Source organism: Rhea americana, unplaced genomic scaffold (assembly GCF_003343005.1).
Source record: "Rhea americana isolate MKP2758 unplaced genomic scaffold, rheAme1 scaffold_39, whole genome shotgun sequence".
Classification (NCBI taxonomy): Eukaryota; Metazoa; Chordata; class Aves; order Rheiformes; family Rheidae; genus Rhea; species Rhea americana.
The window spans coordinates 2,016,579-2,036,534 of NW_028186523.1; the positions used below are offsets into that span (position 1 = coordinate 2,016,579).

At 40.3% G+C, this 19,956-nt stretch overlaps 1 protein-coding gene across 2 annotated transcripts in view; it reads right to left on the reverse strand.

Annotated features, from left to right (window-relative positions):
• Window positions 1-6,891: 6,891 nt before the first annotated feature.
• Window positions 6,892-19,956, reverse strand: part of CHD7 (chromodomain helicase DNA binding protein 7) — a 128,499-nt gene continuing 115,434 nt past the window's right edge. The window contains exons 24-38 of one of the 2 annotated variants that reach the window (XM_085313556.1): window positions 19,867-19,956; window positions 19,302-19,405; window positions 17,771-17,900; window positions 17,425-17,497; window positions 17,075-17,129; window positions 16,146-16,374; window positions 15,762-15,970; window positions 14,948-15,625; window positions 14,041-14,201; window positions 12,174-12,401; window positions 11,530-11,973; window positions 10,748-10,969; window positions 10,208-10,315; window positions 9,660-9,764; window positions 6,892-8,791 (exon numbers count right to left, since the gene is read on the reverse strand). In XM_085313556.1, the coding sequence (XP_085169682.1) occupies window positions 7,838-8,791; window positions 9,660-9,764; window positions 10,208-10,315; window positions 10,748-10,969; window positions 11,530-11,973; window positions 12,174-12,401; window positions 14,041-14,201; window positions 14,948-15,625; window positions 15,762-15,970; window positions 16,146-16,374; window positions 17,075-17,129; window positions 17,425-17,497; window positions 17,771-17,900; window positions 19,302-19,405; window positions 19,867-19,956 (3,790 nt within the window). In that variant the 3' untranslated portion in view covers window positions 6,892-7,837. Of the gene's footprint in view, window positions 8,792-9,659; window positions 9,765-10,207; window positions 10,349-10,747; window positions 10,970-11,529; window positions 11,974-12,173; window positions 12,402-14,040; window positions 14,202-14,947; window positions 15,626-15,761; window positions 15,971-16,145; window positions 16,375-17,074; window positions 17,130-17,424; window positions 17,498-17,770; window positions 17,901-19,301; window positions 19,406-19,866 lie in introns of both variants that reach the window. The other variant, XM_085313555.1, reaches the window with a different exon arrangement.

Here is a 19,956-nt window from a genome sequence, read left to right on the forward strand (position 1 = left end):
AGCGCTACTTATGTGGGAGAGTTGGTCCGGAGGGATCGGGGCCCCTCTCCCACACGAACGCGAACCGAGCCAGTCCCACACAAGCTCCCCGCTCCTGCCCGAACCGCTGCTGAATCCAACCATTCCCACCAAACCTCCCCATCCCTCCCGAAACTCCCAGCTCTGACTTTCCCTCCGGCGGCGCTTGCTGGCCGCCGGCAGCGGACACACAGACGTTTGCCCGCTACCCTGCTGCACGCTGGTCATGAGCGAGATCAGAGCGGACTCGATCTGCTTCTCCCTGCTCACGGCACTCGCTGCCCTTCCTATCAGGAGGAGCGAGGACAGACACRGAGAGCAGCCCCAGGACAGCTCTCAGGTTATTTCTGTAGCGCAAACAGCCAGGGCACGGCAGGAAAACCTGCGATACCAGCGCACGCCAACGTTGCTCGGGTCACCGCAGGCACAGGGAGAGAGCTGGAAGGAGAGAGCTGCCTCGGCGGAAGGAGCGAAGCGCGTACCAGAGCAGCGTAATTCGTGCCAATTTGCCCAAGATCCCGTTAGCAGTCTGCCTTGAAGCTGCTTTGGGAAGACTATCAACCTGTGTGCGAGAAAGCCCGCTATCTTTCAGTCTGCGCACAATGAAATCTGCTTATAAATCTGTCTCACAAAGCCTATTCCAAATCCAAGTAAAAAGCAGTCACCTATGAAATGACCGCAGCCGAATGCTGCACACACCCCAGTGCTGTCGCCGCATCGCATGATCCCCACCAGCCATCAGCAGAGAACCTGATCCAAATTCGTTAGAGGCTCTTGTACGGAAAGGACGCCAAGCAGAGCTGACGAACGAGATATTTTGCAGCATATACTGAAAATAGGSTGGGAGAGCTTTTGGTTTGCCTCTTGTGGCCTCTAGAAATTTGCTTTTTTTCTTCCCCTGCCCTCCCCCCCCAGTTTAGATTAAATACATGGTAGGTAAGAAATGGTGGCAGCTCTTTGTGTGGCAAGGGAAGCTAATGGGGCAAAGAAAAAACTTGCTCAAGAGAAACACTGACTGGTTTAAAACTGGCAGATTTTTTTTTTTCTTTTTCCCCTTCAAATGCTCATTTTTAGTGCAGCTATAATGCGCTGGTGACACAGGGTGCTCCCTGGTAGGAGATGGCACCTGGAAAGTTAAGTTAAGGCTTCTTTTAAAACTATCAATTTCTGCCAGAAGACCAGCGGCCACTGGAGAGATCAGCGAACCAGTCCTTGCTGCCTGACAGAAAGCAGACAAGACGGTGGAGAACACCAGGGACGTTATCTCCCCCCCGGGGCGGCTGCGACCAGGGCTGAGGAGGGACCGGCTCGGCTCCCCGCGAGCCTGGAGAAAGAGAAGCTCCTAACCGTGACAGTCATCAAGCGGCAGCGATTTAAAGTCCTACTTTCAGCCTAGCCCCAGCGCGGAGGCAGCCTTGTTGCAACGCTACGAATCCCGCTGCTTAAAACCAGCGTCGGTAACCGCATTAGCCGGGTGTCCAGCAGCAGAGGAGACGGGAGAGCAGGCAGAAGCCCTGGCCGAGGTGTTTCGCGGGGGGCTGACGGGTTCACCGCTGAATTAACACCGTACRGCGGCAGCGACCGATCGAGGGCGTGACGAAGACCGTCGTGCTCGAGGATCGGGGGAAGTCGCTCAGCCCGGCAGTCCCGGCGACGGCGGGCTGAGAACCGCGCGGCGTTAGCTAACGTTAGCCCCACAACATCTCTGTGCAGGCGGCAAGGGTCCGTCCGCACTCTGGAGGCTGGAAACCGCAACGAAAGCAGCCGCCTCGGGGAAAAGGACCGAGTTACAAATCGAATCCGGACTCCTTGGCTGCCGTTTTAACCACAAGCTCGCCCTGCAAACGTGCAAATAGGCAGCTTTTAAAAGTCAGAGGACACTAGAAGCTATTGAGACACCATCTCCCAGACTTCAACGGTATCTCCAGCCTAATAAAACGGGCACAAAAGAGCAAACGTTGCTTGCAAAACAAAGCACATACCCCACTGGTCACTAGAGTGCTACAAGCTGGAATCAGTGTGATGATTGTGACAGCTGAGAACAAATTCGGCTATGTTTGACAACTTCCCGAAAATATTGGCAGAGGACAGGGAATCTGCACTGCCCAGCAGCACCTTTGTGAATTGATTAGCCATATAGCAGATGGCAAGCCTGCTGCAGACTGAGACAGCAGAAGATGGCCAGTCTGGTTGGGAAGAACTTGAAGAAGACTARGAAGAAAAAGCACGTCCTTACAGTGACAGCCCTCCCTCCCCCCAAATATTTCAGAAGTGTCAGATGTATGATAGCTGAGGAGCACAAATGATTTTTAGCATTGTCTTCAGTCTCAGCGACTTATTATGAGCATCTGTCCAAGCCAAAATTATATAGCAGTTAAAACCTTCCACTTTCACCTCTTTCCTTTACAAAAACTGTTAAAGAAGGTTAAAAAAAAGAAAAAAAAAGGAAAAAGGGAAAAAAAGCGCCTTCTCTTGCTTTTAAAATATTCTTAATAAGCAGTACTTATGCAACTCATTCAGGAATCAACTGGCAGGTTTGAGGGAACTTCTTACATGCATTTTCTGTAATTGGGGATACCTTGAAAGTTTGATTTTAGGAAAACACATTCTGAACAAAGAGCAAAGGCTTTGCCTCCGTCCTTCTGCTACATATTTTGGGGAGGGGTTTGGCACATGCTTGGGGGGAAAAAAATCATATTTTTAATGGTTTTAGGAAATGCCTGAGGCTATTTAGAGTCTGCACAGCTGCTCCTCAGTAGCCAGCCATGGCTGAAGGAGCAGAAACTATGGATYGCAGAAATATGCCATCTTTGTGTGGTGCCGAACAATGCCTCCGCAGTGAAATACAATGGCTGTCTCTTATTTTCTACTAGCCCTTAGAAAAAAAAAAAGGAGCGGGAGGGGGGTGGGAGGACGGGAAGGATCATGGAGTTTCCTTGCAGGGCCTCTGAGCTGAGGGGGAACATCAGCTCTGCACTCACAGATATGCAAATCCTTGCCCAGGCCCACAAAAGCCAGAGCCTGTGGGAGGAGGCTGATAGCACCAGCCCAGCGCTCCCCAGCTCCAGCGCCTCCAAACCCCCCAGGTTCCTGGGACTCACCTAAAGCCCAAAGGTCGAAGCCCATCGGAGAGCAGAGCCGCAGAAGAGCTGACCGCTCTTAGCCCACAAAGCATACCTGCTACTGTTTCCAGGCATCTGAAAACTCGCGGTTTGCCTGCTGTTCAAACACTTCGCAGAGGCGGCTGGCYGGAGGCTCGCTTCCTGGAGGAACCCGGGGTTCAAGGTCCATAGGTTGTCCAGATTGTCAGTAGCGTTAGTGAGGCTCACACACRAAAAGCTGCAACCCCTAGCAAACAACGCCTGACGCATCTACATGCGCTGAGCAAACTTTTTAAGTGGCTGTTTTCAGTTTTTGTTTTTAAAGCAAACTGCAGTTACGAGGATCCTGACAAGACCACTGACTTGCAGCTATCGCAGGTACCTTGATTTTTAAGTCAAGACTGACAGAGTAGAGATCACAAAAATATTAGCGTTATACTACTGCAACACAAAGAGTTCAAACAATCCAGATTTGAGTTTACCAGTGCTGACCTCAATTTATAAAAGTGGACAGCAGAACCATCCATAAACACAGATTTATCCCATTTTAGAAAATATATTTTTGCAGTACAGTTCACGTTATCCTAAATATTTACAATTTTACACCAAACACACCACCTAAAGTTAAATGCAGACTGAGATGGGACAGACATCTCTGAACCTTAATTTTAGAAGGAAGGTTTTATTGCTTCCGAAACTCTCATTTGAACTTGGATCACAGCAACTGTCAATCCTTAAAACATTTTTTGCTTATTTTCATCAGAACAGCTGACTAAAACCTATGATAAGCATATATGCCTGCAACATCATCTACCTGTTTAAAAAGCCACCTTCAGACCTAAGGCATCAATCATTTCAACCCAAAGAGGCACAACAGATTTATGCAAGACTTCTTCACAGTCATCCCAAAAGACCCATGCACTAAAACCATCCAGCTAGTGCTCTGCTCCACAAAAGGGAGTCAGCAAGCGTTCACGGGCTGACACCTTTGCGGCCTGCAGGGAGGAGTGCAGAGTCGGCCGGGTCCCAGGGCCACCAGGCGCCCGGCCTCACGAGACCCCAGGCCCATGCGTTAAGGATGCAGATGCTGCTGAAACACGTGGTGCAGATTAGCAAGAATCCTGAACGTCAAAGCCGTTCTGTATGCGACACAAGATGTAATGGAAAACTTAATACTAGAAAAATTAGGCTAATCGCTCCCTCCTCCCCTCCCCTCCAAGCTTCTCTCAGATGAAAGTGCTCCTCTCTCTCACCTTAGTAAATAGCAAAGGTCTTCAAGAGAAGAAATCTGTGCATTACTCCACTAAGCAGCACAGTCATACAAGGCACAGTATTTGACATCAGTAGGAAACAGAGGGCAAAGCTGACAGGAGATCCTGGGGACTAGTTCAGAGATGTCTGCTATTTCATCAGTAAAGTGCTCAACTCATACTCTTAACAGCATTCCTTTAACAATCCAAGTTCACAAAATAAAGTTTGTAAGCTCTCTTTTGCAAGTTCTTAAAAAATATTTAACAGCTTGAGCAATTTTTTTGCCTCTATTGGCAGGTATGCATTCCAGACCTGCAGAAAAAGGCACTGTTAGTATGAAGATCCTTGTCGTACTTAGACAGACATATCCTTCTTGAAAATAAGAAGTAGTCACTATCTCACTTATATTCCTTGATGACTCCCATTACAAATTCTGTGACCATTAGGGGGTCCAGCAGAAAATGGTTATTAGCAGAAAAAGCCAAAAACAGTACTCCAGATGTGAATTAAGTTCAGAATAGTATCTGATCTAATCATCTAATTCAGGTAAGCTTTTATTCATTTAGATACACTTTAAAACTCGCAAGAATCTTTGCAATGATTAACATGTAAAAAGCTCTGTCTCATATCAAAGAAAAACCTTCATATTTTCATGTAATACAATTCTTGGACATTAGATGGCAATCCCCCCACTTCATTTTTCATGCTAGGGGCCCTCATCCTTTCCCAAAATCGGATGCCACCTTCCTTGCAGTAGGTGAGGAATCTGGTCTGCAAGAAGCAGGGCTGTTTGGAATGCACATCTAAAACAAGGACAGTCTCTCATTACCAAGGCACTCATGCTGTTGCAACAGTCCTACAGGTTCTGTTTTTCTTTGAATAGGAAATGCAGATGAGTAATATTATTATTGAGAAATGCTTATAATAGAGTAAGATTCATTTGTCTACTGGACACCATATGCTGTCACTTGGATGTTTCCACGCCAAAAGTCTATAAGCAGAAATCAGGCGTTATCAGAATTTCCCCCGTCACTGCAAGAAGGGAAGGGGGTTAGGAGAAGAAAAGGGGTTAGTGTGGCATTCAACAATATAATTTCTCTTCTTGCCAATTAAAAAAAGACCTCCCAAGGGATATCATTATTCTGTGCAAGTCTTTACTGGGAACTACAAAACTGATTTTTTTTTTTTTTTTTTTTTAAGGCTATTTGATATCAGTATGTGGAATGCACACAACAGGAAGTATCTAGCAACTTTTACAGTAGAAATTCTATAGGTAGTGAAAAAAAAAGACATTAGGCAATTAAATAACTTAAATAAAAGATCAAATGAATTCAATGGAGTATGTAATGCACCTGATCAAACTAATATACCTCTGCTTTCAGCATCTCACTTTTTGTCAGGTCTACATGTGCTGTTTTAGAAAGAGGCACGAATAATGCATGTAGTCGACTGTTCAGTGATGTACATGGAGGGAAATCCTTCCTGACCTTCATTAACTCTGTATGATCTATTTAAGTGGCAGTACAAGACATTCTGACATCTATTCATTTCAACAGTGCATGCCTGTGATTCATTCACACAAAAATCACTTCCTAAGCTTTCATTTCTAATCTACTCTTATTGTTCATGAAAAGCTCTTCCCAGGCCATGGATGCCCCTTTTCATGTATCCTCCCCACGACTGAGTTTTGGCCTGGCACTACTTGGCCATTTGAGCTCCTGTGCAAATTCATACGGGATCCGAGAGCGAGGTTTGCAGCGCTTCAGCATTCCAAAAGCACAGAYAATATTAGTCATACGATGAGGGCCCACCCACAGCTGCTACTTAAATAGCTAATTTTTCATGTACTGCACCAAAAATCTAACCCTTTATCCTCGCTATCAAGATGGCTGCGTACGTGCACGTCAAGGTGACAACACTGTGAAAACAGAAGTTCTCAGATGATGCATTATCTCGAATATCAAAGGTCACAAAAGGGTACAAATCGGTAGCTCTCCAGAAGAGACACTGGTTTTTATGAAAAGTGGGTCAGTTTTAGTTTCATGTAGGTTGTTTGACACAGTGGTTTCTGGCATCACAAGCTCTGGTCTACAGGATACCACAGAGCCTTTGTATCCCTTGCTGTCACTACAGCATTGTGTTTTTCTACCCATTAACCAAGGATAAATGACCTAGATATTGTGCCTATTAAAGCCTCATTTTTCTTTTGCCCTTTTGTTCTTTAGTGTACCATATTATCACATGCTGAACACATTTTAAAGTATTCTCAGTCTCTCTTGCCCCTTTGAAGAAGTAGAGTAGGGTTTTTAGTGTGCATTTCTGTAGTTACTTAGAGTGGAAAAATATGAAGGTAATTCAAGGTTTCTCTTCCTGTCTAGTCCCTAGAAGAGAATYGGTTCAGCATTACTACAGCCACTAATCTATGAAAGAATATAGTAGAGAAATGCTATAAAAAAGCCACAATGTAAATATAAAAAATGTGAACACCAGTTGTGATGTCCCTAACCACTACATGCTATAATTACATCTCTGCATATCATGGGTCACTTTTATTAAAAGCATCATTACTACAGTTGGCAGCAATTTACATCTTATCTTACATGATAGCAGTTTCCAAAGAAAAAAAAATAAAAAGACATCACAACAAAGAAAAACAATACATTTACAAAGTCATGTCTGTAAACTTCAAGGCTAGTTTAGAGTTGAGGTAATGCTGTTTAGCTTTGTGGCTAAAGTAACAAAGTCCTTTAATTTAAAAAAGGTACCTGATTTTTTTTTTTTTTTTGTTTATACCAGTGCATTACAAGATCACGAGACGATTAAACTGTAGCTTTATCCTGTAAGAACCTTCTCCACGGGTTAATTTCCAAAAGGTACTCTTCACATTCAACAGCTGCCTTATTATTGCTGTGTCTCAAGACAGAGACATTCACACTATCATGAAAGATTGTCAGAGAGAGAGTGTGTGTGTGGGGGTGTGTGCGCGCATGTGAGTGGGTGAACTCCCATACAGTCAAAATGAAGCACAATTACGATATGTATGGAAAATTTCATCTTGACCTTCACAGCAAAAAAAAAATAAAAATAAAAAATTAAATATATAACTTCATCCTTCCTTTAAGCAGCACTTCCTTCTATTAGTGCCACTTGATTACAAATTGCTGCTTTCATAATACCAATGGTACCAAAAGAAAAAAAGCAGAGCATTATGTCAATTTCCTTAAAAAGACATGATCACCTCTCAAATTTCATCTCTCCTAGGGATAATAAATAATGCACTGCACAATACTTAATGACCAAGATACCTTTTGACACATCTGTATAACATGACTTGAACTTTTTTTTTTTTGCTACACTATGTTACAGAACAGCTTATAAAAACTAAGTATGGACATTAACTGTGAGTGTAAACAGTAGGACTACCACTTGTCAAAAGTTTAAAACACTTTAACTGTAACTGGTACTGGTTATTCATCATTTTCATTGTTTTCTATTTCTTCCCCCCCATCAAGTGAGTCTAATTCTTCACCCTGTGCTATTTCATCTTCTAAAACGGAGGAATCTGCAGTTTTATCAAGGCTCTCCTCTGCATCACTGCCTTCTAGGTTCTCTTCATCTTTAAAGGCAGTTCCTTCAGTTTTGTCAGTAGCTTTCTCTTCATTGGAGCCCACTGCATTCTGAAGTCCCGCTAGTGCTGGGAAACCAGGCAGAGTCAATCCTCCCAGTCCTGGAGGTAGAAACATAGATGGATAAAACAGGCCAGGAGCCATGGTAGACAGCAGGAAAGGATTGAAGGCCAGAGGGTTTGTGGGCAATCCAGTGTTGGTGGTGGTGGTAGTGGTGGCAGTGGCGGTAGTCGCCACAGTAGCAGCACTGACAGATCCATTTGCAGAGTCAGTAGCAGAAACAGTGTCTGTGCTTTTCTCAGAGTCTTTGTTCTCCTCTTCATTCTCATTTTTCTTCTCTTCAGCTTTTGAAGTGCCATCCTCAGTCTCTCCTTGACCGGAAGCAGTAGTGGCATTTCCAGTAGTAGCTGTTATCGGGTTATTTAACAGTCCGCTTAGTCCAAACATGTTGGGCAATCCTGCCATCCCTGGCAACATCAGAGGCAACATGGCAGCCGGATTTTTTGTGTCCCCCCCAGCAGCAGCAGCTGTTGCTAGGCCTGGTGGGAAGCCCATGAGRCCTGCAAGCTGGAGAGACTGCAGGTTCTGTAGATTCTGGAGGCTCGTGAGGTCCATTCCAGCAAACAGACTGTTCATTAGTAGTGGGTTGATTCCCGAAGTTGATGCTACAGCAGCAGCTGCTGCAGCTGCTTTGGCAATTTCACTTTTTGGCCTTCTTCCTCTTCTGCTTGCTCCTTCCTCCCTCACAACAGGTCCAGTGAGAAGACGGTCAAACATGGACTCTGGAACAAAACCCTGAAAAGGGGATATAAAACCAAAGTTTTATCCTCAATTAGCTTTTACAGCTTTTAGCAGTAACTGATGACCATGCAGTTCCTGCATTCAGTTCTCAGCACACACATTTGGCACAACACGTCAAGAAGAACTGTTGTATAACAYGGAAGAAACAGAAAGGATTTCATTGTATTCGGGTATTACAAAAGTGATTTGTATTTCAAACCTAGCAATTGGTGACTAACTAGCTGCTAATGTGAATGGCACACAAGAAAAACCAAAGAAAGCAAAGCCACAGATTTTACATATTTAATCACGGCAGTTGAAGAAAATATGCTGAAACTCTGTAGTTTCATTTAAAACACAGTCAAATACTGCAGTTACATAGTTTACGGCTTTATACTTTGTACTGAACTCCAGTACCTTGAGTGATATTTTACTATCTGCTGAACTGTATCCTTTATTTTTAAATAATTACTGTAAAATAAAAGGCAGRAAAGTTAATCCTTTGATGCTGTCTGCTACCAAGATGAATTCTGTTTTGCACATGACAAATATTTTTTAAATAGTTGCTTAACATATGATTGCTTGCATTTATTAAGGCTCCTTGCTTAATATGAGAAACTTAATGCAAAATAAATGCTGAAAGCTGCCTTACTGTACCCGATTTTTTCCAGTGTATTGCAATACCATTGTGCAGCAGCCTTCTATCACACACCCACCCCCCCGTGTTGGGTAACTCCCATCCTGACACTACATTTTYTTTATTTCAAAACTAGCTATGAGATAAGCACTTAATAATCAATGTTTGCACAGAAAAAAACTGTTCAGCCTTCAATTTTTATGTGCTGTAATCTGCAGTGAAGCAGACACCAGAAGTTTCACTTACAGACTGTTTAACAATGTCAGTCCAATCTGGAGCAACAGCAAATTCAGGATTTTCTTCCAACCATCTTGGCAAGTCCTTCATTGGAGGGGCCATAGCTCCACCCATCTAATTCAAAAGATCAAAGTATTAGTTAAAAAATAACTACATATATGGACATATTTCATCTGTGCAATTTCATCTCTGAAGGATRGCAGTAATGGTTTTCAATTCAGCTTGTGGAAAACTACATGGAGACGTGTAAATGATGCTAGAATTGAAAGGACCATGTTTAAAACAATAGTGAAATACTGCAGGTTACKTATATCTGCTATGAGGAAAAAATAMGCTATATAATTTCAAAAAGTAATGAATTATTCACTCAACTTAAGTCATTAATATGACTATATCAGAAGAGCAGAGGGGGAAACCAGAGAAACCAAGTGGTAGAATCTAGTAAGATTAAACCCTAATGCCGTATTGTTCAACTTTTGAGAAAGTCTGGAATRGGAAGCCTGCTTTCCATATGCAAAGAAGTTGTTTAATAACTCTACCAAACTAAAAACTTTTACCTTCTTTCCATTTCGCTTATTTACTACAGGTACCCTTTCTTCTCCTGTCAAGGTGTTTATATCCAGTTTATTAGGGTTTCGACATCTGTGTCGTTTTTGTTTCGGCTTCTGAAATGGGGAAAACAGTATATCTGCACTCTTCTGGAAGGAATAGAAATGTATTGCTTGTTAGTTTTTCATTTTCTTTCAAAAATTACCAATTATGGAACCTTTTCTAACGAAGACTTTAAGAATGGGCCAATTACACTTTACCCTCAGACTGTCTCAAAAATAGTTCTTTTTCCTCTTATCAGGTTAAAAAAATTCTGCACAACTTGGCATAAACACTATTTAAACACATTGTTAAAAAAAGTATTTAGAAAGAAAAAACAAMCCATGTATTCTGGTTCCTCTTCACTAAAAGGAAAGTTTCAGCTGAAATCAAGCAGCAGTTACAAAACCCAATGACTATGCCCAGTGCAAAGAAATTAGTTCTGATGCCTGTAAAACCTATTTCCATACTAATTTATTATAGCCACACTTTTAGAATCACATACTTACTGGTACATAACTTGGCATATCTACAGTGTAAGTAGGATGCAATTTAAGCCATTCAACTAAATCCTTGTTTTTAGGAGCATCCTCTCCCACCAGCCTAGTCCCATCCTCAAGATTGATTACAGGGATGCGAGTGTCTGGGTCCAGTTGGCCAGGAGATGGAATGTTCCTTGCTGGTAGAGCCTCCATATCTTCTTCAAAAGCTTTGGTCACTTCTGCATCCTCCTAAAAAAATATTAACATTGCTATTAATTCTCACTTAAAAAAAAAAAAAAAACAACACAGTTGCCTTGGGGAAGTAATTTCGTAAACAACTAATGTTAAATGCTCAAAGAGATTCTGTATAGGCAAAAGTTAAAAGGGCTTAAATATTCATACTATGTAAAAAACAATATTGATATTTTAGGGAACTCTGTAAAATTAGCATTTTTGTATATTAAAAAAACAGACAGCTAAAGACAGAGTATTCCTGATTAATGGCCACCAAATCTTCCTTTTTATACAAAGATAGATCTTGTTATAAATATACATTACGTTTTGTGAAAAAAAGTTGTTACATTTTTGAAAGCAAAAGCTACTTAAAACAGAGGCTCAATTTGCTAGAGTTAAAACTTGAYATGGACAACATCATTTAGTTAAAGAAATAATAGCTTTAAATACAAAGAAAAAGTTAGTTGGGTARAAACTGCACATTATTATTAGCCAGAGTATGAAAACACTTTARACTCACGTTCAGAAAGTATTAGACACAGAACAAATATAAGACAAAAAGGTTGCTGTCTTACTACAGTCAATGATGTCCGTTTGTTGCTCATAAATAACAGATCAAGCCCTTCTACATTTTTCCTCCTTCCTCTCCTCCTCTTCATGGGTGGTTCTCCATCTATTAAAGAGCCATTTAGTAGATGCCTTGTGGGTGTGCGTGAAAGACCTGCTTGCAGCAGCTCCATTTGAGTTTTAAAGGCATCAGACACGGGTGTGGAGACATTAGGCAAGATAAACTTTGAAGTAACAGATGAAAAATTTGAGGTAGAACTTGTTGCCTCTCGTGAGGCCTTTGATAAATCTACAACCTTTTCTTGTCCATTTTCTGAGACCACCTGAGACTCACGTAACTGGGCAACCATTTCCATAAGATTTCTCCTCTTGGCAGCTCTCTCAGCCTCAATTTCAATCTTTCTTCGTCTCCTCCTCCTCTGACGTGGAACCGATAAATTGAGTGCATCTTCCTAATGAAAAATGACCATTTCCAATTATTAACCAAGTTATGTTTACTATACTGAATTTAAAATAAAAGACTAACTGTGTAACTTTGAAAACAAAGCCTTCATTTCATTCAAAAAAAGTTATTTTTTWTTTTTTTTATTATGAAAAGAAGTGCATGCAGAATAAAGCATTTTCTGTTGAAATGAGAAAGGTCCATTCTTGCCTTTGATAACTGAGGAGAAGCAGTGATATCTTCACTGCCACTGATGCTGGCTTGACCAACCATGGAGAGCTCTGCAAAGCTTCTTTTCTGCAGAGGGCTGTCCACAGCTGTTGGAGTATACCCAGGTATGAGTCCCTGGAAATCGAACATCTGGCGCCTATTTACTGGCCACTTCCCTTTCAGCACTGCTTCACAGATGTTGTCTAATCGGTTGATCATTACTCTGTCCTGCATAAAAAAATGGTCCATAATGAACCTTTAGTACRAAAGTAGTGTTTTAAACTCAAAATGAGTATAACTACACAGTCCAGCTTGTAAAACTTAAAACATATTCAAAAATAACTATGCTTGTAAGTCAGGATAAACAGATTGCCTTACAAGTTACCACATAGAGAATTATGCGGAATAAAACATCATCAGAATTTAAAAAGGAGCGCACGCTGTAGGAAGGATGACAGAACAGGTTTTCCAGCAGACAAYGTACCAACTAACAAACTGATTCAGCACTGTTTTATATCGCTAAAGTTTAGCTGTTAGCAAAATCAACAGTTAGGAAGGGAAAAATCAAACATCTGCAATCAGTATCTTAAGGYAGCAGTTCTTAAGATCCAAGAGGCTGGACCTGGCAAGTCTGTCCTAGGAAGTGGATCCTCATTAGCGTCACTATTAATAAAGTTCAACATTATGAAATGGGCACCAACCTAGGGACATCTAATGAATGTCAATTTTCATTYCATGTCCGTTATCATTTAAAATTTCACTGAAGCGTGTACACTAAAAAACTCTAATCATGTTTATCAGTCTACTTATGCTGAATTTATATAGAATAAGGAWTTTTGGTTTCTTTTTGCATTATAATTGGAATAATGTTGATGTTTTTAAAATGTGTACTGGGAGCAAAGAAAAGGCAGGCTCGTTTTGATTTTTCTTTTTCAGTATTTAAGCTGTTCTATGCTAGCCTGCTTGAAGTAGCAGAAACTTCAGAACTATGAGAAATACTGCTGGTTAGGGAATACGAGCATCAGCTTCCTGAACAGCAAAACAGCCCAAGAGCCACTTGCAAATCTCAGCAGCTGCAACAGACTGCTTGCTTTCCCCAGGAATAAGCCTATTAAGAGCAAGGTCCCCCTGCCCACCCTCCTCCCCAAACCAGATGGCCCTGTTATGGTGATTAGTAAGCTTAAGACTATTACTACTTTATTTCTCTCTCTATCCTTACTGCACAGTAAAGGACAGTACTAAATTACGTATGGATTTACTACAAGGTTATGGTTTCATATTTTTTTAAACATTTTATATTAGTAGTTTTGTGCATTGTTACCAAAATAAAATTTAGCTTTATCCTACCTAAAACTGCTGCTTATGTTTGCAGGACACCTTAATATAATTACATCTGTCAACATTACATAATGGCTTAGATCATGTAGGTCACCAGTATTCTTCTGTACWATCTCCTAACCCCAAAATAAAAAGGAGATCTTAAAAATCTCTCTGCTCTCAACACTGTAGACTGCTCTGCAGGTGAAATCCATAATCCAAGATCATAAATTTCCTTCTATTAAAAGAGGTATGAGAGGTATGATTCTGCTGACATGCAATTATGGGCCCATAAGAACTAACACCTTTTAGTAGTTTGTTGTTTTAATAAGTAACAGCATTGGCAATAAAACAATTCCTTTCATTTCCTCTGCTAACTTGTAAATAACTGAAGAATAAATATTATTTCACAAATCATTATTAAAAAAAGAAAAAGTCCCTTGCACACTAGAAGTATAGAACTRGAAAAGTAAGGGAGAGCTTTAAACAACACAACCCCCATATCTACTTTATATTTAAGATGACATATGTCACTGCATCCCTAACTAACCTTAGGCCAGAAAGAAAAGGCAAATGTTCTCTCATGAAGCAGCTGAACCACAGAAGGATCCCCATCTTCCAGGTAGAATCCATCACGTGTTTCATCCCTCGCAGTACTCATAGAGGCATTGCTTTCTTCATCAAAATTCTTACCCTGAGAAACTGCTCCTGCTGAAGAACAACCATGATCATGCGTTAACTACAAAACTTCCCAATCATCCAATGTCAACCTGTGGTTGACATGCAACAAGCAGTAACTGAAATGAGTTAACTGACATAGCTGGAGTTGTTTGCTCACAAGTAGACTAGCTTCCCCCTTCTCCTCCCCCCCATCCCCACCCCCCAGCCTTCAGAAATKAAGTAAAATTTGATGGTAACAGTTTATGTATGTTACTGAAAAATATAAGATTACCACGCTATAAAACATAGAAGTCTATTCTATGCAGAAGGCTGCAAGTCAAGCTATTAGTATTTCAAGTAAAAAGTAAGGAAAGCTTTTACTATGACATTTTAAGTCCTTTAGAATGGTAAAAGTAGGCTCCTCCAAAAAGACTGACAGATCAAAAAAATAACTAAATAGGTTAAACAACCAGACTTGACCGAACATTAGTAATTCAGGCATCTGTTCAGTAACTGTTACAGCAGAGGCTCAACCTTCATGTYTGGCACAGACTGAATTATTGGCTCAGTAAGCTATCTTGGAAACCATCCACTGTGGAGGAATACCCCATGGGCGACAAACAGTTCTTCTGAAACTTTATCTAGATACCTGGTACAGAAAARGGCAGAGGAGCTGCTACATGTGGCTCATCCCAAGCTCCATAATGACTCCTTGTGTGCCATTTATCAGATGGCACAAGAAAGAACAGCTGTGCGGCTCATGCTAAACACACAGAACTATCTGACAAACTTATTACCTTCAGGTTGTGAGGATTCTTCCGATTTATCATCGTCATCCAGCTTCTCTTCTTCGTCCTCTTCTGAACCTTTTTCCGAAATAGATTTTGGATCTATGTCTGTACTCATTTCTATATCTTTCAATTCACATTTAACAGAGCCAGGCTCAGCCTCAGCATCACAGTCCTGTTTAGTGTCTTTATCTGCAATAGCTGTCTCCTCTTTGATATCAGACTTTTCTTTGGCTGCTGGATTTTCAGACCCTTCAACTTTAGATTCTGCATGTTCTGTAGTTTTTTCTTCTTGCACTGGTGTGGATGGGACAATAGGTGGTGTTTGGCTGCAGCCAGCACCCAGAGGGTTTAGAGAAGACACAGCATTTACATTACCTGTCCCTCTGTTTTGAGCAAAGTTTTTGTGGGCCTCAAGAAAAGAGAGTTCAGGGTCATTCAGAATATGATAATCTGTCCTACTGACTCCATGTTTAGCAGCACCAATCAGYAAGTCTTTGTCATGTTTACCACACTCCCACCACTCTGGCAGGTCCAAGCTTGGTTGGCAAAGTTTTAGTCTCTCGCCTAACTGCGGGTGATGGAGAACCTGTTCACGGATTTTCCGTAACAGTTCTATGCGATATAAAGTTCTAGAAGCACGCTCTTCTGTGATCGGCTCTATCATGGTAGAAAGATCAGGTGGTTCTGCAATGAGATCAGTTTATACTGCTTAATATGGATTAAATGTAAATTTCTAAATTATTGCACCTAAGCATCACATTTAACAGTTTTATTGTCTCTTAACAGAGTCATCTGGATTCCTACAGTCAGTAAAACTTACCATCATCTGGTTTCACTGGCATTCGGCACACCCGTCTACACATATTCACAAAGCTATTAAAATACTTTTCCAAACTTTCGTCGGACTTCTTATCAAGCCTGGCAAATGCTCTGAATTGATTCCAATCAAACTGATGTTTTATAGGATCAAAAATAATGCCAAAAGTAGACACTACACGATAAAAATCAGCTTCTTCTCTCCTTGTCCATCTAGTGAAGAAAAAAAGGAAGAAAACAGGGCCAGGGAGTAAACAGGAGTCCAAATACAGTTTGTATGTCTCCCAAAACCCTTAAAGGTACACTTTCAAAACAGAAAAAAGCATTGGTAACACAACCAACACAACCTCAGATGAGGTTTGAGGAAAGATCTCTCCGAGACACTCACTTTTGTCGTTTTTCTGTTATTATAGCTTCCCTTTCTGCTTCTAATGCCCTCACTTCTTCCCGAGGCCGACGTCTCCTGCGGTCAGTCTTCATTAGTGCCTCTTGCCTCATTTGTTGCCTTTTATAGCTGCGCTGATAGGCAGTAATGAGGCGACGCAGACGGGTAGTCAGGGTTGAAGTGTTGGGCCAGTAGAGTTGGCCTAACTCAGCATTGCTTTCGCYGTGCTTGTCTAGAGAATAGAGAAGTATTTGTGCACTGCAAAACCATGACTAAATATTTCAGATGCTTCTATGGCTAAAACTGGATTCCTATTAAATCAGATAAAAGCATATGCTTCATTAATATTGGTGCTTACAAATTAAAAGTGGGATAACCACTTTGGTAAGAAATAAAAAGTCCGACTCAAGAATACAGAAATGCTTGTGAAGTGTTTAGAGATAACTATCTTTTGAGTTTTATTATTCAATGTTTTGAATGCAAACATATTATGAATTCTGTAACTATTTAAATTAAATCAGTAGATCTCTAAATATATTACTAAGAAGATAATTCTGCTTCTGAGGAAATACCTATGCTTATAATTTCCCATTTTATTATTTTCACTTAAACTTGGCAATTTTCTTCCATACTGAGACATATTTCTACAATCATTTCAAGATTATCTCAGCAAAAATATCAACAGCTGCATTTTATGAAATATCCAGTCTTCATCACCACAATTTCCACTGTGTAATCAGAACCCAAGAAAGCCACAGTGTGGAATTATTCACAGAGAGTAAATAATTACTTYGAAAGATGTGAAGCATGAAAAGATTTGGCGGCAAAAAGTTTACAGTGGTGTTTTCAAAAAAAACCACAATCTATTCCCTAATAGGGTAAAACCAACAATCCATTTCTGCCCTTTATATTATTATTTAATATAGTCTTACTTGATTGGATTTCTACGGATTCTTCTTTATCCTCTGGAGGTGAGTTTGCAAATTCCTTTGGGAGAAGACAGAAGTTACTTTAGCTTTCAATTTTGACTGTATTTTGTCATTTGACAGAGGAGAAAAATATTCATCTTTCAAACACACAGCAACAAAGTATCTTTGTAAGTGGTGTTCATCCAGTAGCTCAAAAAACTTCAGAATTAAATATTAAGATATTAACAGGGAGAATTAAATATTAACAGGGAGTATCAGTTACAGTATGTGTATGTATGTATGCATTTATATATAATGTATACACATGCATACATATACACACACATGTAATCACAGAAAGTTAAAGTTCTTACATCAATTTCATCCTTGAAAGGAGTTCTAGTTGGCTTATATTCTGGATCTTCATCCTCTCTGTCGAATTCACCTCTATAAGATAGTTAAAAGAAATATTTTCAAGTAAWTTATTATTTTTTAGAAGGATCAGATTAAAAAAAAAAAGCTACAAATGCCTTAAGTCTAGTGTACTAAGTTACACGTTTATATTTCCTGCTTAACTCCATGTAAACAATTCTACATACTTTTTACATCACACGATCATTCAGATCCTCTGGTAAGATGTAAGCAAACTACGACATATACATGGATGTCAACATATACACTGCTGATAAAATGTATTAATTTTTTCCAWGTCCTTCTTACCCATCACCACCATCTGCTAACATGTCTGTCCCTCTCTGTTCAGCAGCTATGGCCTTCGCATCAGGCATGCCAACTCGTTCCAGAAAGCACAGTGCTGGATCAGCTCTCATGGAATTGTACTTCTCATAACCTGCATGCATGGTTGGGGAGGGGGAATAAAATAAAATAAAATAAAATAAAATCTATGACCACCTGTAAGTGGAATAGTTTAGGCAGTTTTCTGGGTTTATTTATTTATTTTTAAAATAAAACAAAGAAGTTGTCACTACAATTTCAAAGGACCTATTTTATAAAAAATGGAGGATACTGGGAATCAGCTTTTCATTCATCCAATAAAGTTTTTCATATTGGTAAATTTCATCAGCACAGAAACATTTTCACATCAATATCACTAACAAATAATATTGAAAATATTCGGTTTAATATCTTACTTTATACCACAAGAGAAAAACTTATTTAAGATCCCTTTGACACTTCCAAAGCTGTTCTCCACATTCAACACTCCCTACTGCAAACATGAAGTGCAAGTGGAAACACACACACACATGCATTTTCTATAGCTCCAGCCCTGCTGGAACCCTCAATGTAGGCTGCAAAAATGCTGTATACATGGGTTTTACATAAGGCCAACGAACCTGTCTTATTAGGTTTAGGATGATGCATGTCAGTAAGATGACACTGTTCCCTCTATGGTTTTCAAACTGCTGTTTGCTTTTTTACTGCCTAAGTTGACTAGATGGAAAATGGCAGATCCCAACAGTGCACTGCAGGAAAATGATTTTTAGACTAGACTTGCCTCAGCTGAGCCCACAAAACAGAGCTGCTGTACATAGGCAGAACAGCACAATTCAATTAGGATTTGTACTACAACACACTGCTCCTAACTGCTGTAGAGCCTCAAGCCAAACTGTAATCATGAAAGGTTTTATAAGCCATCATTCTCCCCTTTAGTCAGGCTGGGCTGCTGAGAATACCTCTGCGACCTCCAGAGAATTGGGATTATAATCAGGAATCGCTCACTGTATATATCATGCCAGCTCTGCATCCCCAGCCTTTCAAAGTTAACAAGGCTGCATCCCACTCAAGGGAGCCGAGAGTTCTCAACACTGACATTTGTGAAATATTGCTTGGAACAAAGCCCAGGAGGCACTTGTACAGATTAATAGCAGAGGTTAAGCCCACCGTCCACTTTGACACTGGTTGGCAGAGTTAGCAAGTGAAGCAGCGCTGGAAGCAAAGTTTACAGAGATCTATCTTACTACTTGGCTATTATTTAAACAAATATGGTTTTGTTTTATTTACAGCCAAGAAAGTAATGTTTTCTTCTCAAATGTTCTGCAAACATTTAAAAACAGCATCTGATATTTACGACTCATATTAGGTTTTTAATGCAGGCAAGAAACAAGGGAGATACAAGCCAACAGTTCCTTGGAACAATACTTGTTAATATTATGACTGAACAGTCCTACACACAGAAAGCAGAACAGAAAGCGCTACAACTGAGTTTTGTAAAGAGTGAGACATCACTTACCATGTTTGAACACACCAATTAAAAGGGATTTRTCCGCCTCCTTATCCCACCAGTCTGCAGGAACTTCAGCATGGAATGGCTCAGGTATCCATATATCTGCTTCACTGTAAAGACAACATTATACACATTCTCAAAGGTATTATTGTGTTGAGATGTTTCAAAAGAAAAAAAAATACAAAGTCATTTTGTAAATATCTGTTTTGAGAAACTGGAAAAATAATTAACACGACCAAAAAGAAAGAAAGAAGTTAGGCTATTTTGGAAGTGGAATATCAATGGTTATTCAAATATGATTCATTTTAATTCTCCTCTTTAAATTTTGCAATTTGAGATAAAATAATCCTTCAATATTAGCAGAACTAAAAATCTTATTCTATTATTTCCCACACCCATTCCCCCTACTCAAGAAAATTACCCACTATGCTTTAAACACTAATAAGGCTGCTTGAGAATAGACATTAACAGATAAGTTGTGACATTCTTTAAATGCTGCATTATTACAGTACATGTTCTTTATATAAGCCAATATCATAAAGTAAAAAAATAAGCTTGCACTTGTACTAACCTTGAGTCAGCACCCTCTAAGATCTTGTCTGCTTGGTCCCCTATAACTTCTTGTCTTAGATAGTACAGCATGCGGACACGCAGCAGGACC